This window comes from Staurois parvus, unplaced genomic scaffold (genome assembly GCF_062004578.1).
Source record: "Staurois parvus isolate SC_StPar_1 unplaced genomic scaffold, SC_StPar_1.0 ptg000226l, whole genome shotgun sequence".
NCBI lineage: Eukaryota > Metazoa > Chordata > Amphibia > Anura > Ranidae > Staurois > Staurois parvus.
Genome location: NW_028318022.1, coordinates 1,484,071 through 1,501,621, shown reverse-complemented (window position 1 = coordinate 1,501,621; position 17,551 = coordinate 1,484,071). Strand labels below are relative to the sequence as shown.

The 17,551-nt window shown below is 41.7% G+C and overlaps 1 protein-coding gene across 1 annotated transcript in view; it reads left to right on the top strand.

The window, feature by feature from the left end:
• MCPH1 (microcephalin 1) overlaps positions 1-17,551 on the top strand; it is a 417,602-nt gene that overhangs the window by 32,838 nt on the left and 367,213 nt on the right. The window contains exon 6 of the mRNA XM_089679549.1: positions 6,188-6,319. Within this exon, the coding sequence (XP_089535675.1) occupies positions 6,188-6,319 (132 nt within the window). The remainder of the gene's footprint in view (positions 1-6,187; positions 6,320-17,551) is intronic.

Genomic DNA, 17,551 nt, shown 5'->3' with positions numbered 1-17,551 from the left:
CTAAACTCCTCGAGCGCCTCGTCTACACCCGCCTATGCTCTCACCTCAACGACAACAACCTCCTCGATCCCCTACAGTCCGGCTTCCGTCCCCTACACTCCACCGAAACCGCCTTACTCAAACTCTCCAACGACCTTCTAACCGCCAAAGCTAATGGCCACTATTCAGTGCTCCTACTCCTTGACCTCTCTGCGGCCTTCGACACAGTTGACCACCCCCTCCTCCTCAAAATACTACACTCCCTTGGCCTCAGAGATTCTGCTCTCTCCTGGCTCTCATCCTACCTGTCACAACGCTCTTTCAGCGTTACCTATAATGCTACCACCTCCCCCTCACTCCCCCTCTCTGTTGGGGCCCCTCAAGGCTCTGTCCTTGGGCCCCTTCTCTTCTCCATCTACACCTCCTCCCTTGGCCAACTCATACACTCTCACGGCTTCAACTACCACCTCTATGCCGACGACACACAAATCTATCTCTCAACCCCCCACCTCACCCCCTCGGTCTCTGCCCGAATCACACACCTACTGAGCGACATATCAGATTGGATGTCGCTCCACTTCCTTAAACTGAATCTCTCCAAAACCAAGTTTCTTGTCTTCCCCCCAGCCCGAACCTCAACCCCCATTGACTTCCCCCATCACATCCAACAACGCCAATATCAAACCCGCCCCGCAGGCCAGAGTACTTGGTGTCATTCTGGACTCCAACCTATCCTTCCAGCCCCAAGTCCAATCTTTAACAAACTCGTGCAGACTCCACCTCCGCAACATCGCCAAAATCCGCACGTTCCTAACCCCAGAAACCACTAAACAGCTCATCCACTCCCTCATCATATCACGACTCGACTACTGCAACTCCCTCCTCACTGGCCTGCCTTGCCGCTGGCTATCCCCGCTTCAGTCGATCCTGAATACGGCTGCCGTTTCCGCCACCCCCCTCTGCCAATCCCTCCACTGGCTTCCGATTGCGCAACGGATCAAATTTAAAATCCTAACACTGACGTACAAAGCTATCCACCATACTGCCCCGAACTACATCACCGACCTAATATCCAAGTACCACCTAGCACGCACACTCCGCTCCTCACAAGACCTCCTTCTCTCTAGTTCCCTGGTCTCCTCCTCCCATGCCCGCCTCCAGGACTTCTCCAGGGTGTCACCCATCCTCTGGAACTCCCTTCCCCAACCCATCAGATTATCACCTACTCTCCTCTCCTTTAGGTGCACCCTGAAAACCTATCTCTTCAGGGAAGCCTACCCCCTGCTAACTTGACTGACCTCCTCCACTCTTCCTACCACTCCATCCCCCACAGCTATCTCCTCCTGTACCACTATCCCGTCCCTTCTAGATTGTAAGCTCGAAAGAGCAAGGCCCTCGATCTCCTCATGTTTTGCATTGTATTGGTATTGTTCTGTCACATGTTCTGTCCCCCTTTGTAATGTACAGCGCTGAGTGAACTATTGGCGCTTTATAAATACTGTATAATAATAATATTCCTGCTGGTTTTGGTTCCTACGTTTCTTTCTCCACACTGAAGCTGTGCTGAGTCGGATTCCTCAGGTTGCTTTGTTCTCGCTTTGAAAGGGTAATTCTATTCAGTATTTTTACTCCTGTGGAACAGCACTCTTTTATTAGCCTGAGCCGGCTCATGACCAGGCTTTTACTATCGGTGTACGTCCCTCTGAACGTTTCTCTCCCTCAGCCTGGCTCAGCTTGGAGGGAATATAGTCGGAGAGATTTATCTTCAAATGGCTATTAACCCCTTTCACAGCAATCTTTTATGAGTAACAAGCACAGGAAATGGGGTGGCCTGAGGTGTGAAAGCATATTAATTAGGTGATCAGAGGTGTGAAGGTGCAGTAATTGGTGTGATATGAGCTGTAAGGGTGCAGGATTTGGAGATAATCAGAGGTGTAAAGGTGCAGGTATTTGGGTGATCTGAGGTGGGAAAATGCAGGAATCAGGACTAATCTGAGGCCTGAAGGAACAGGAATTTTGGCTGATCTAGTTTGTAAAAATGCAGGAATTGTGGTGATCTGAGGTCTGAAGGTGAACGAATTGTGCTAAGGTGAAGGTGCAGGAATTAGGGCGATATGAGCTAATAAGGGTGCTGGAACTGGAGAAGTGTAAAGATGCAGGTATTTACATGATCCGAGGTGTGCAAATGCTGGAATTGGGGTCTGAAGGAGCAGGAATTGGGGCTGATCTGGGTTGTAAAAATGCAGGAATTGGAGTAAACTGAGGTCCAGAGGTGCACGAATTGGGGTAACTTGAGGTGTGAAGGTGCAGAGATTGGGACAGACCTGAGGTGTGAAGGTGCCAATATTGGGACTGACCACCTGAGGGGTGAAGGTGCAAATATTGGGAGTGACCTCCTGAGGTGTGAGGGTGCAGGGTTTAGGGTGATCTGAGGTGTGAATGTGCACAAATTTGGTGCTGATCTGAGGCTTGGAGGTGCAAGAATTGGGGATGATAGGAGGTCTGGAGGTACAGGAATTGGGGATGTATCGGAGGTCTGGAGGTACAGGAATTGGGGATGTATCGGAGGTCTGGAGGTAAAGGAATTGGGGATGTATCTGAGGTCTGGAGGTACAGGAATTGTCGCTGGGGACTGGGGTGTGAAGTTGCAATAATTGGGGTGAGCTAAGGTGTGAAGGTGCAGAAATTGGGGCTGATCTGAGGCCCAGAGATGTAAGTATTGGGACTGATCTGAGGTGTGAAGGTGCGGGATTTGGGGCTGATCTGGTTTGTGAAAGTACAGAAATTGGGGTGATCTGGGGTGTGAAAGTACAGACATTGGGGTGATCTGGGGTGTGAAAGTACAGACATTGGGGTGATCTGATGGCTGAAGGTGCAGGCATTGGTGTGAGCTGAGATGTGAAGGTGAAGGAATTGGGGTGATCTGAGGTGTGAAGGTGCAGGAATTGGAGCTGATATAAGGCCTGGAGGTGCAGGATTTGGGGTGATTTGAGGTGCAAAGGTGCAGGAATTGGAGCTACTTTGAAATGAAATGTAGATGTGAAGGAATTGGGGCAGATCTAAGGCCTGAGAAAATAGGAATTGGGGCTATCTGGGGTGTGAAAGTGCAGAAACTTGAGTTGATCTGAAGTTTGAAGATACATGAATTGGGCCTCATCTGGGGTGCAAAAGTGTAGGATCTGAGGTGTACAGGTGCAGTAATAGGGGTGATCTGCGGTGTGAAGGTGCAGGAATGAGGGCTGATTTAGGGTGTGAAGGTGCAGAGATTGGGTTTGATCTGAGACAACTTTATTAGTAAGGTGTGCACTATCGCCTTACACTTCTACACTTCATTTCTAACTATATTTCGCAGAAGTTCTCAGTTGACATATAGTATTCATTTCAACCTTACCCTTCTTGCCTCACAGCACATGTGTTCTGGAAAAGGGTTAAGTTACCATTCACCATCCTTGAAAGCTCAATGTTTTCTTACTATTATTCAAATAGTTTACAGCATTTACGGTATAAACATTCTTTTATATATATATATATATATATATATAACTGGCACTTTCAATTTCTTCGAAAACCTTTTTCTGCACACCATGCCGAGGTTGCCTACCCTTGAACTAGTCCACTATAATTTTAATGTGATAAATAGAAAAAAAAATAATTTTTAAATTAAAAAAATGATTTTCTTTATTGGTTCCTATGCATCTTTTCATATGTGCACCAACTATTGAGTAAGCTATTCTGTGTCTAAAACTTGGAAGTTTACATATAGTACTGTTGGGCTTGATGAGTGAATTACAATTACTGGGAGGTCAGAATGTAATTTAGATTTTTCTGTGGTGGTAAAGGCAAAATATATTTTGATTAAGTGGAAAGGAATCATGGGTTGTTTTATTTAAGAGTTACAGTATGATTTTACATTGTTTTAAAGATGTTAAACTTGTAAAGGTTTCATAAAACATTATTAAAGGAAATAGTATTACAATGAGGATATTGTAAATATGTAGTTGAGAAAGCAATAGACAGTACAAAAACCGGATAGTGAACACATTAATTGAAAACAGGAGACAAAAAGGAGATAATTTTGCTGTCTTTTAGTAACACTCCATGGCCATTAAATTCATTCAGGTAATAAGAGAATATACAATTCAGGGCAATCCAAAAATGGAATTAGGTTTTTGATTTATGTCAGATTTGTTACACAGAAGCCTCACAAACAAGTTAAATTGGGTACATTCATTTAAAGTGACAGTAATGCTTATGTTTTTTTTTTTCTTTCTATAAACATGCCTATACTTATTGTATTACTTATTGAGTGCTATACAACAAATAGGGATAATAAGTAGGGGGTTAGTTTTAATACCCATAGAACTACTTTCTTAGTGATTTGTGTTACTTTATCTGAAGGAGACTGAATTTATGTAAAACAATACGAATGCTAAAAAACCACATTCAATAGCTTGATAGATGAACTGGAACAAACTCTAAACTTGACTTAGAGAACACATTCCAAAAAAATGACAAACGAGACCTAAATTGTTTGAAATTTGTAGAAGTAGAAAGAAAAAAAAATATAGCTGAAGTAACCTGGAACGTCACCTTTTAGGATAGGGAAGCTTACGGATTACATATTCTGGTGCCCTACCTGCATTATGTGTAGAAGATCATTCGTAATGACAGAGAGTTATTATTTTTATAATAATAATTAAAGTGGTTCTAATGTCTTAAGGTTTTTCACTTTAATGCATTCTATGCATTAAGGTGAAAAATCTTCTGAGCTGCAGCCTGATCCGATTCAGCAATGTGCATGAGAGCAGCGGCTCTATCCGCTGTCTCCCTCCTCATTGGACAGATTGATAGCAGCGGGAGTCATTGGCTCCCTTTGCTGTCAGTCAAATGCTGTGATGTGGGGGAATGGGGTTGAGCCGTCCGCTCTCTGTCAATGGATGCAGACAGGGCGGCTCAAAAGTGTGCCCACTCGGGTGCTCCCATGGAAAGCTGAATTCCTTGGAGGCACTTGCCAAAGAGGAGGGGCTAGGAGTGCTGGCGGGGACCCCAGAAGAAGAGGATCGGTGTTGCTCTGTGCAAAACCATTGCACAAAGCAGGTAAGTACAGTAAAAAAAAACAAAGGTTTAATATCACTTTACCTATAACAGTGAACAGTGTGAAGCCCATAGAATTTGTCTTCAGATACACATATACATTCTCAATTTTGTGAAAGGAGTCTCATTTATTGCTGAGGCTCACCTTAAATGTTTTCCATTTCCTGGTCTGGTCACCAAGCCTCCAAAATAGAGCTATGGTTCTCCAAAACAGAGTTGATGATCCTAGGTAGTAAAAGTATTTTAAGGTTTAGCAGGTTCTGGGTGCTGTCGTCATGCACACTGGCCCACAGGTAATTTCCTTGTGTGGTTTTCATGTATGGGGATGAATAGGTGAATATGTCAAACTGCCTTAAAATAAAGTTGGCCATACATGTTAAGATTTTTTCCCCGTCCTGCAGGCGGAATGAGGGAAATCACTCAGTTTACCTCATCAACACTAAACTGTGTGAATGGACAAATCTGCAGTGATTACTATTATATTCTGACAGCCGGAACCTGCAACTGCCATTAAACCCAAATTTTGCCTGCATCTGATTTGGATGTAGGCTGTGTTCCAATTAAAAATTTTCATTCACCTGCTGTGTCAAAAGTTGATTGAAAAATGGACTTTGCATCATTGTTGTGTTCTTTTTCCCTTTTTTGCAAACTCCATAAAACCGATTTAAAAGAAAAATGGACTTTTGTCATTCCGGGTGGTGCCAACAGGGTCATCCAAGGTACAAAGTTTGGCAAGTTCAACAGACATCAGAAGAGATTGGATCTGTGGATGGCCTGTTTAAGCTGTAACACAAGAAAATGTCATCCGTTCCAAGACGTTATAGTTGAATGCAATTAGTAATAAATTCACAATAGTAAAGTATTCAGCACTAAGGTGTAGAGATATTAAAATGCTTTTCTGCTTGTAAGCCGTAATGGATTAAAGCTTTTGTTTAGCACTAATAACCTAAAATAGTTGTACTGAAATCATTTTTTAGATATGTACTTTTATGTATTAGTTTTGAGTAATTTTCCTCCATTGTAACTCTGTACTGGTATACTTTTTATATTACAGAATTTCAACCTAGCAGTGTTTATATTCCTGTGTGACAGAGTGGTGTGCTTCCTTCCACAGATGTCCCCACTTTGGCTTTTGATGATGAAGGGTTATTGTTTAGCCCAGTGGCCGTTATTGCAGATCGATGTAATGCAATGGAAAAAAGATTACAAGAAATGAAGAAAGGAAGGCAAAATTTGTCTCCAACAGGTACAGGAAATGTCCTATTTATAAGACTTGACAAACTGGACACTACTTTTTAAATTTTGTTTTACTTTTTTAATATAATTGTCTACTTGCATGTCCCATTTTGTTTAAAAACTCCATCTTGCTAGTAGGGGAAATATTTAAAAAGCTCTTTAGCCAGACAGGGCTGAAGAGCTACTCATATCTGTATTTTCCTTTTGAACTCTATACATTTTGAACAGTGGAAGACCGTAACCTCTCTTATACTTTTGTGTGTAAACACTGCATGGAAAGGAATAATGAAAGGCTACAATAAAAGGAGCTTTCTGCACAGAAACACGGTCCTTGGTAAACTCCTTCTCTATGTTCCTTTGAAAGTACAGATAATATTGGTGGGATAGAGAGAGAACGGTGTGCAGCATGGTTTCTAGAGTAGTGTTTTTATGGAGAGCATTTTATAGTAAGAGAGAAATAAAGTGATTCTTTCTAATAAAGCTTGTGTGTAAAATGAATACATAACACATTTTTGATTTATACTTTAACCGGTTGCCAACCAGTCACAGTACATATACTGCGGCAGGGCGGCACCACTGCGCAAAATCACGTGTATATATACGTGATGTAGCATTTCGAGTAGGGGGCATGCGCCCGCCCTACCTGCGCCGCCAATCGAGGCTGCCCGACTTGATCAGGTCAGCACTATACCAATGCTCACATTAGTATAGTGTCCCCAAAAACGCAGAGTTAGTGGGATCAGCCCCTGCACCTGCCAGCATCTGCATTTAGTCCCTACGCTTACCCCCCCATCAAATGCAGTGTCAGTAGGTTACTGTCACTTGATACATTGCACACAAAACCGAAGTGTTGGCAAAATCAGGCCTGTTCTCTGTTAGCACTTGCCGGTAAATTTTCTCATATGCAGCAGAGTGCCAATGCTAGTGCCGCGCTACTTTTAGTGAGCTGGCAAGCACCAGCGGCCTAGTACATCCTGGTCTTTTACATACCAGCACTGAAGTATCACTTGGTGACTTGGCGAGTCCCATAAGTGTAGTATAAGCTGGTGCGATGGCGAGCACAAGTATTGTTCCGCAACCACCATGAATTCACACACAAGCCCGTAGAACCTCTAGCATCCTTCTGGATGTGCTTGCAAATCCCGATTTGGCAGCCTGAAAATTCTGCAGTACCCGTACTTCCCCCATCCACTGCCCAACCTGAAATTCAGGTGGAAACAGCAAATTTAACTACTCCCCTTGATTTTTTTGGAGCTGTTTTTCATGGAATATCTTTATGCATTGATTGTGGATCAAAGCATTTTGTATGCACAACAATTTATCACCACCAACCCAAATTCCAACCTTGTCAGACCTTTCGCATGGAAATGCATTTTTTTTTTGGGCCTAACCCTCAACACGGGCATTACTAAAAAAAAATAATTACGGTTGCATTGGTCCACAGACCCGATTCATCATATGCCCTTGTTCTCTGCTGCCATGGCCAGGCATAGATATGAGAGTGTAATGTGTTTTATGCATTTCAAGGACAATACACTCTGTAATCCTGGAGGTGACCCGGAATTTGACCGGCTCCACAAAATTCAGCTCCTCGTAAATCACCTTAACCAAAAATTTGCTCCTCAGTCCCTCATTAATTTATCTGGCCGCCTTGCAGTCAAATAATTTCTCCCCAGCAAGCATGCCAGATATGGGGTCAAGATGTATAAGACCTTTGAGAGGGCAACAGGCTATACTTATACGTTTCGGATTTACAAGGGAAAAGATAGTCACGTGTGCCTTCCGGATGCCCAGATTACATGGGGAGTAGTGGCAAGATAGTTTGGGACTTGGTGTCATCCTTTTTCCATATAGGGTACCACTTATACGTGGACAATTTTTATTCAAGCATGCCACTATTTAGACAATTTGTACAATCTTGGAACTGGCGCCTGTGGCACCGTGTGACCTAATGTGTGCCATTAGAAGTGGATGGATGCAGGGCGGTATATTTTAATGGTGGGAATACCACACACTTTTTCTAGCAGAGATTTCTTCTCTTTTTGTATGCAGCCCACAGGCTGCATACAAAAAAAAAAACAACATAGCATATATACCCAACAAGGATCAGCAACGTACTGGTATATCCCTGGACTTTGGTTATACCAGGATGATACCTACAACTGCAGCCATCATCCAAGTATCATTTTTTTCAGCCAGCAATTGGCTTTCATGTAAAAGCAATCCTAGTGGCTAATTAGCTGGGGGATTGCTTTTACAAGCATCAGGGGATGATGCCCCCCCCCCCTCCCCTGCTGCCTTCCACGGCCTTCTCGGGCAGTCCCGTGTCAAAAAAAATGAAAGGGACAATGTAAAAATAATAAAAAAAAAAAAAATCAAAGCAACCTAAAATAGGAAAAAAAAAACCCTCGCGCCCTCTCCCCCCCACGCGCACACACCTGTGAGCGCAAGCGTTGACCCTGTGCCAGTATGTAAACAGCGGTTGCACCATGCATGTGAGGTATTGCCATGAACATCAGATCAAGGGCTCCTAGACCTCCTCTGTAAATCTTAAAATAGTAGCTTGTAAAGACTTTTAAAACGTTGCCTATGGATATTAATAACGTATGCAGTTTGTTGCCATTGCACGGGGCATGCGCAGTTTTAAATCATGTCACATTTGGTATCTATTTACTCAGCATACCATCTTTTATATTTTACCAAATAATTAACCAATATATTGTTTTTGTGCATTAAAAGTAAAAAAAAAAAAGTGTTTTTTTTTTTTTTTTTTTTATATTTGCATTTGAAAAATCGCTGCATGAGTACTATGTGATATAACAAATTGTAGCACCCACCATTTTATTCACTAGGGTGTCTGCTGTAAAAAAAATATTTAATGTTTCGGGGTTTAAATTAATTTCCTAGCAAAAAATGATTTTTTTCATGTAAACAAAGTATCAGAAAAGGCTTGGTCTTCAGGTGGTTAGAAGAGTGAGTGATGTGTGTCACAAACTTCTAATGCTGGGCATAAAGTGCCCCCACCCCTGAAAACGACCCCTTTTTGGAAAGTTGACACTCCAAACTATTTGCTGAGAGGCATGTTGAATCAATAGAATTTATTTTTTTACCACAAGTTTTTGGAAAATGACAAAAAAATTTTTTTTTACACAAAATTGTCACCTAAATGATTTACTGCTCACACTTGCCATGGGTATATGTTGAATTACTCCCCAAAATACATTTTGCTACTTCTCCTGAGTGTGGGGGGAACCACATATGAGAGACGTTTTGGCAGTCTAGCCAAGTACAGAACCCCAAAATCCAATAACCACCTTCAGGCTTTTAAAGGTCTTTATTTCCTCATTACACTTCCTGACTACCTATCAGTTTCGGAGGCCCTGAAATGCTAGGATTGCATCAAACCTCCCCAAATGACCCCTTTTTGGAAAGTAGACACCCCAAGGAATTTGATAAACATTGTGAGTATTTTACAGATCTCGTTTGTTGCCACAAGTTTTTGGAAAATGAAGAAAAAAACCTTGTGAGAAATAATGAGATCTGCAAAATACTCACCATGCCTCTTTTTAAATTCCTTGAGGTGTCTACTTTCCAAAAAGGGGTCATTTGTGGGAGAGTTTGGTGCTATCCTGGCATTTCAGGGCCTCCGAAACTGTGATAGGTAGTGAGGAAGTGAAATGAGGAAGTTGCACACCTTCAGGCTTTCAAAGTGGTCACTGGATTTCAGGCTCCTGTATGTGGCTAGGCTCCCTAAAAGTCTCACATGTGGTATCCCCATACTTGGTAGAAGTAGCAGAATATATTTTGGGGTGTAATTCCACATATACCCATGGCTTTTGTGAGAAATATATCATTTAAATGACCACTTTGTGTAACAAAAAAAAAAAAAAAAGTTTGTCATTTTCCAGAAACTTGTGGGAAAAAATAAATCTTCTATGGACTCAGTATGCCTCTCGGCAGATAGCTTAGGGTGTCTACTTTCCGAAAAGGGGTCATTTGGGGGTGTTTGTACTATCCTGGTGTTTTGACACCTCAGGAAATATGATGCGCAGTCAGAAAGTAAAAGCTGTGTAAATTCCATTATCTATACCATAGTTTGTAGACGCTATAACTTTCACACAAAGCAATCAATATACACTTATTTGGATTTTTGTAACCAAAAACATGTAGCAGAATATATTTTGGCCTAAATTTATGACGAAATTTTAGTGGTTTTTTTTTTGGATATTTTTTATTCTTTTTATTATATCTTTTCTCTAAACAAAAAAGTTTTGAAGAGGAAATTTTTTTTTTTAGTGCCATAAATAAAAAGCGCGCAGGTGATCAAATACCACCAAAAGAAAGCTCTATTTGTGTGGAAAAAAAGGATATAAATTTCATTATGTACTGTATTGCATGACCGAGCAATTGTCAGTTAAATTAGTGAAGAGCTGTATAGCAAAAAAAAAGCAGCTTTCTGAAACACAGCACCCCCTCTGATTGCCGGGCCCTGATATTATACTATGGTATGTTCCTATGAGTTACATTGCGGTGAACACCATTTGAAGGGAGAACCATAATTGAGATAAAGGGGAGCCATTGGAGCCATTTTCATGTGATGCTGCATGGTGTGGAGCTATTGTCTACTTAAAGCATTGAGGCCCTTAGGGGTCGCGGTAAGGAGGTGAGGAGGCAATCTGGCCATTTATGGATATTGATCCACCTGAGTGATGCACAAGTACGAATACATTTTGGAATGAAAATTTGCACATTCTTTTTGCACATGCTGTTTTGTACTTTTTGGACTGTATTTTTGAATAATTTATTTTTGTGTTATTTATTCACTTTGTGTGTGTAAATAGTACAAGTCACTATTTAATTTTTTGTGAATCATCACTTTATCCCCATTTGGGATTGTGGAATATTGTTTGCACTTTATGTGGGTCCAGTGATTGGGACCTATTGTATTGGCACAATTTACACTGGATGTTTATTTTATTGAGAGTCACAGCACATAATCACTTTCAGTTATGCAGGCCATAGATGGGTCGAAAATCGGCCGATTTTTCGGCCGAAAATAAAATCGGCCGATTTTCGGATCGTTAGTGGGCGATTTGGTCGGCCGTTTTTCGGTGTTTTGGCCGTTTTTTTTTTTTTTGGTAAAGTTGGAAAAAAAATCGGCCAATTTTGCCGATCGGCCGATTTTCGCGGCAATAATGGGCAAATCGGCCGATTTTTTACCGATAAAAAAAATCTGTGCATGAGCAGTGACCTGCAAGAGGAAGACAAAAAGAAGAAGAAGATGAAGATGATGAAGAGGAAGAAGTAGAAGAAGAGGAGGATGATGATGATGATGATGAAGAGGAAGAAGAAGTAGAAGAAGAGGATGATGATGATGAAGAGGAAGAAGTAGAAGAAGAAGAGGACGATGAGGAAGAGGAAGAAGAAGTAGTAGAAGAAGAGGATGAAGAGGATGAAGAGGTAGAAGAGGATGATGATGATGAAGAGGAAAAAGTAGAAGAAGAAGAAGAGGATGATGAAGAGGATGAAGAGGAAGAAGTGGAAGAAGAGGATGATGATGAAGAGGAAGTAGAAGAGGATGATGATGATGAAGAGGAAGAAGTAGTAGAAGAAGAGGAGGATGATGAAGAGGAAGAAGTAGAAGAAGAGGATGATGATGAAGAGGAAGAAGAGGATGATGATGATGAAGAGGAAGAAGAGGATGATGAGGAAGAAGAGGAGGATGATGATGATGAAGAGGAAGAAGAGGAGGATGATGATGATGAAGAGGAAGAAAAGGAGGATGAAGAGGAAGAAGAAGAGGATGAAGAGGAAGAAGAAGAAGAGGAGGATGATGAAGAGGAGGATGATGAAGAAGAAGAAGAGGAGGATGATGAAGAAGAAGAAGAGGATGATGAAGAAGAAGAAGAGGAGGATGATGAAGAGGAGGATGATGAAGAAGAAGAAGAGGAGGATGATGAAGAAGAAGAAGAGGAGGATGATGAAGAAGAAGAAGAGGAGGATGATGAAGAAGAAGAAGAGGAGGATGATGAAGAAGAAGAAGAGGAGGATGATGAAGAAGAAGAAGAGGAGGATGATGAAGAAGAAGAAGAGGAGGATGATGAAGAAGAAGAAGAGGAGGATGATGAAGAAGAAGAAGAGGAGGATGATGAAGAAGAAGAGGAGGATGATGAAGAAGAAGAGGAGGATGATGAAGAAGAAGAGGAGGAGGATGAAGAAGAAGAAGAGGAGGATGATGAAGAAGAAGAAGAGGAGGATGATGATGAAGAAGAAGAGGAGGAGGAGGATGAAGAAGAAGAAGAAGAGGAGGAGGAGGATGAAGAAGAAGAAGAAGAGGAGGAGGAGGATGAAGAAGAAGAAGAAGAGGAGGAGGAGGATGAAGAAGAAGAAGAAGAGGAGGAGGAGGATGAAGAAGAAGAAGAAGAGGAGGAGGAGGAGGATGAAGAAGAAGAAGAAGAGGAGGAGGAGGAGGATGAAGAAGAAGAAGAAGAGGAGGAGGAGGAGGATGAAGAAGAAGAAGAAGAGGAGGAGGAGGAGGATGAAGAAGAAGAAGAAGAGGAGGAGGAGGAGGATGAAGAAGAAGAAGAAGAGGAGGAGGAGGAGGATGAAGAAGAAGAAGAAGAGGAGGAGGAGGAGGATGAAGAAGAAGAAGAAGAGGAGGAGGAGGAGGATGAAGAAGAAGAAGAAGAGGAGGAGGAGGAGGATGAAGAAGAAGAAGAAGAGGAGGAGGAGGAGGATGAAGAAGAAGAAGAAGAGGAGGAGGAGGAGGATGAAGAAGAAGAAGAAGAGGAGGAGGAGGAGGATGAAGAAGAAGAGGAGGAGGAGGAGGATGAAGAAGAAGCAGAAGAAGAAGAGGAGGATGAGGAGGAAGCAGAAGAAGAAGAGGAGGATGAGGAGGAAGCAGAAGAATAAGAGGATGATGATGATGAAGAGGAAGAAGTAGAAGAAGAGGATGATGACAAAGAAGAGGATAACGATGAAGAAGGATGATGATGAAGCAGGAGAAGAAGAAGAAGAATGAAAAATTAGAGGAATTCCAGTACGGCAAAAAGTGTCCCTGCAGAGAGCTCCGCTATTTCTTTGACAGTTCTCTGACAGTTCCTTGACATTTACAGCGGTTGCAACATTGTATCTATTTATACAAATGGTATGCAGCGCTAAATAATAAGGTATACAGTGGACTGTGTGAGCTGTGTCACCTGTGTGATTGCAGGACCTGCCTGCTCTGCCTTGTGCAGCCCTGGAAGGTGAGCCCCAGGCTCCTTATCCATTCATGGCCCACGGTGGAGCGATCCAGATGAGCAGTGCGTGGAGAGGACTTTGTTGGACCTGCTGGTAAAACCGGAGATGACCGTGGAGGGTTTCCACCATTCCTGGAAGTCTCATATGGTGACCGGATGCTGTCCTAGTTGCTGACCAGGCCCTGATGTCCATCTTATACATACAACGCCCTGTTTGTATGTTTTTGTGGTAAGCGCAATCATTTACTGGATTTGTCCACAAGCCTGATTGGATTCTAACATTTATATATTTATATCTTCATCTACATGGAACTATTCATATTTTGACTGATAAATTACTGTCTCATCCATCTTTACATTGATGGTTGGTATATTATTTAGCGCTGCATACCATTTGTATATTTTGTTTTTTTGGTGTTGAGGATTGCCTTGTGTGCTAGCTGCTGTCTTGTGATTTGCGCTCACTCACCTTGTTTCAATTGTATCTATTTGTTTCCGAATAAAAACATCTGTATCCTAAATGGAAACAAATAGATACAATGTTGCAACCTCTGTAAATGCCAAGGAACTGTCAAAGAAATAGCAGAGCTCTCTGCAGGGACACTTTTTGCCGGCTCTAGACGGGATGAAAATCGGCCGATTTTTTTTTTTTTTTTTTTTTACCATTGATGGTAACGTCGGCCGCTTGAACGACCGATTTTCCGTTTTTTAAAAGAAAAATCTGCCGTTTTTCTCCCCATCTATGGCCTGCATTAGTCTGTATTTGGGAATAAGTGGTTTTTTTTTTTTTTTTTTGCACTTTATATGGGTCCTGGTTGTGACCATTTCCTTGCACATTACCACTTTGGAGTGTCACCTATTAGCACTTTATAGTGTTTATGTAAATACAAATCATCTTTATTAACATGAGTTAAGTAAAGGATCACCATGTCTGTGGCCACTATGAGCTCTGATTGGTCTTTGACATAATTGGAGATGCACATATTCTATTTTCAACAAGACAGACCCTGTATAGTAGATGTGGAGAGAATAGTTTTAGTGAAATACAATCACTGTGCAGCTCTGCGGATGCTGAAAGCACAAGCTATGTATATTTATAAATGACAATTGCAAATATGACTCCCCTCATATACATGCATATTTGCAAAGTAAACAAAATCTCTTTTTATGCAGGCTAGTAGAAGTTTACCAGTAGACGTATTAAAGTTATCACTTCAGCAATGAGCTAGCGCTTGACAATTCCCTGCATAACAGGTTTTCTTCAAGTTCTGACCACTTAATAGTCTGAATTGTGAATCTAAACTGTTTTAAATAGCTTATACAGGATTCCAAAGACTTTTTCTGTTCACACAAAAACATTCTACAAACCATAATCAGGGGTGTGGAAGTTTTTGAAAAAACTACTTGTCACCTCGACCAAACAGGTCATTTTTGTTCAAGTGTCACCGTATTGTACTCCTTAAAAACAACCACACCATCTTTTTCCAGAGCAGCCTGTATTTCTTTTGAGGTTGTCTGTGGGTTTTTCTTTGAATCCTGGACAATTCTTCTGTCAGTTACAGCTGCAATCTTTCTTGGTCTACCTGACCTTAGCTTGGTATCAAAAGATCCCTGAACTTTCCACTTCTTAATAAGTGATTTAACAGTACTGATTGGCATATTCAAGGCTTTGTACATCTTTTTATGTCCTTTTCCATCTTTATAAAGTGCCATTACCTTGTTACGCAGCACTTTTGACAGTTATTTTTTTGATCCCCATAGCTCAGTATCTATCCTAGTCCGTGCTTCCACGTATGAGCCAACAAACTCTTGGACTATTTATACACTGACACTAATTGATATTTAAAAAGCCACAGATGTGGGACATTAACCTCTAATTGGCATTTTAACCCGTGTGTGTCACCTTGTGTGTCTGTACCAAGGCCAAACATTCCAGGGGTGGAAACTTTTGATCATGGCCATTTGGGTAATTTCTGTTAACATTATGATTTAAAAAGAAGGCAAACAACTATTTTTCATAATAAATGGCTTTATATGATCATCATCCTTCAATAAAAGAGCATTTTGTGGCATGATCAGTCATATTTTCAATATCAATGCCAAAATTTCACAATTTCTGACAGGGTATGCAAACTTTTGAGAACTATATATAGGCCTTTGTTACTTGTGTTTTAGGAAATCTATACAAACACAACATAAATAATAAAACTTTGTCAACATGCAATTTTTTGTATTATGGTTTTATTATATACAGTGATACCTCAGTTCATGAACTTAATTTGTCCCACGACTCTGGTTGCGAACCAAATTGGTCACGAACCGAGGCAAATTTTCCCATAGAGTTCAATGTAAATCATGTTAATCCGTTCTGACTCCTACGAGCGTGGTTGCGAACCGAATTTGGTCGCCAGCCGAATCAAATTTTCCCATTAGGTTCAATGTAAATAAGGTTAATCCGTTCTGAACTGTTTTGTTTTTCAACCACAAAAATATGAAACAAAGTACAGTACAGTATGAAGAGAGAGAACACTAACCTTGCTTGAGACGACTTCTGGCGTGTAGGACAGGAAGGCGGGTGGGAGGCGGTTATTGTTCCGAGGGAGAGTCCTCCATAAGGACATTGGGGGATCTCCTTCAGAGGTTTCCTCTCTTCTTTGTCTCTTAACTGAAGGCTCAGTTTTAATGAAAAATCTGTCCAATGTCACTTGTCTTTTCCTGTGCTGCATAACCTGACGGAAATGAGAGACCACATTATTGTTCATCAGATTCAACACTCTGTTTGTTGCAGTTATGCTGGGGTGGTACTTTTCAAAAAAAAAATCATGGCACTTTTCCATTTTTTCATAATGGATTTTATGGCATCGCTGCTAACCTCCTCACTGTCTTCCTCAGTGGAATGCTCCTCAATAAGCACCTTCTGCTGCTTACTGTGGAGTTCAGAAAGTTCTTCCGTGGCAGCTCCTCCTTATGTTCCTCAACAATTCCTCTGTCTGCACCATAGACGTCCATACCCATACTCCTGCCCATGGACACAATCTCCTCCACTACCTCTGCATCAGACCCTTCAAACTCCCGTTCAGTGACACATTCTGGCCACAGTTTCCTCCAGACTGAATGTAAGGTCCGGTACATGACATCTTCCCAGGCATTGTCAATGAGGTTGACGCAGTGGAGAACATTGACATATTTCTTTCAGACTCAAGGACATCACTTTAATGACATTAAAACACTCAGTGAAGAGCGGCTTTGTGTACAGCTTCTTGAAGTTACAGATCACTTGCTGATCATGGGCTGCAGAAGAGGTGTCGTGTTGGGGGGAGGAACTTGACCTTTATGAAGTCATACTCCGCGTCCATATCATCCACCAAGCCTGCAGGGTGTGCAGGGGCATTGTCTATCAGAAGAAGGCACCTTTTCAGGCACTTGGTTGTCAGATATTTTCTTACAGTAGGTGCCAACACCTCGTGCAGCCATTCCATGAACAATTGCCTTGTGATCCAAACTTTCACATTGGCCCTCCACATGACAGGCAGTCTGGCCTTGTTCACATTCTTTTCCCTGAATGCACGAGGGGTCTGGGAATGGTACACCAGTAGTGGCCTAATCTTCAGATCGCACACAGCAAAAGGGTCAATCTGTCCTTCATGAACTTGTACCCCAGCAGTGCCTTTACCTCCTGCGTGATAAAGGTTCTGTTCGGCATCTTTTTCCAGAAGAGCCCTGTTTCATCACAGTTGAACACTTGTTAAGCGATGTATCCTTCCACAAACTCTTTCTTGTAGGTTTCTGCAGTGGCCTTGTCAGAACTGGAAGCCTCACCATGTCGTGTCACACTATGGATGTCACTTCTCTTGCAGAATTTTTAAAACCACCCTCTACTGGCTTTAAATTCTTCACTTTTTGCACTTGTAGAGGATTTTTCTTTGCAGTAAATCACTGCAATTTTATGGCTTTTTCACAGATCATAGCTTCACGAACGCTATCACCTGTCAGCTGTTTCT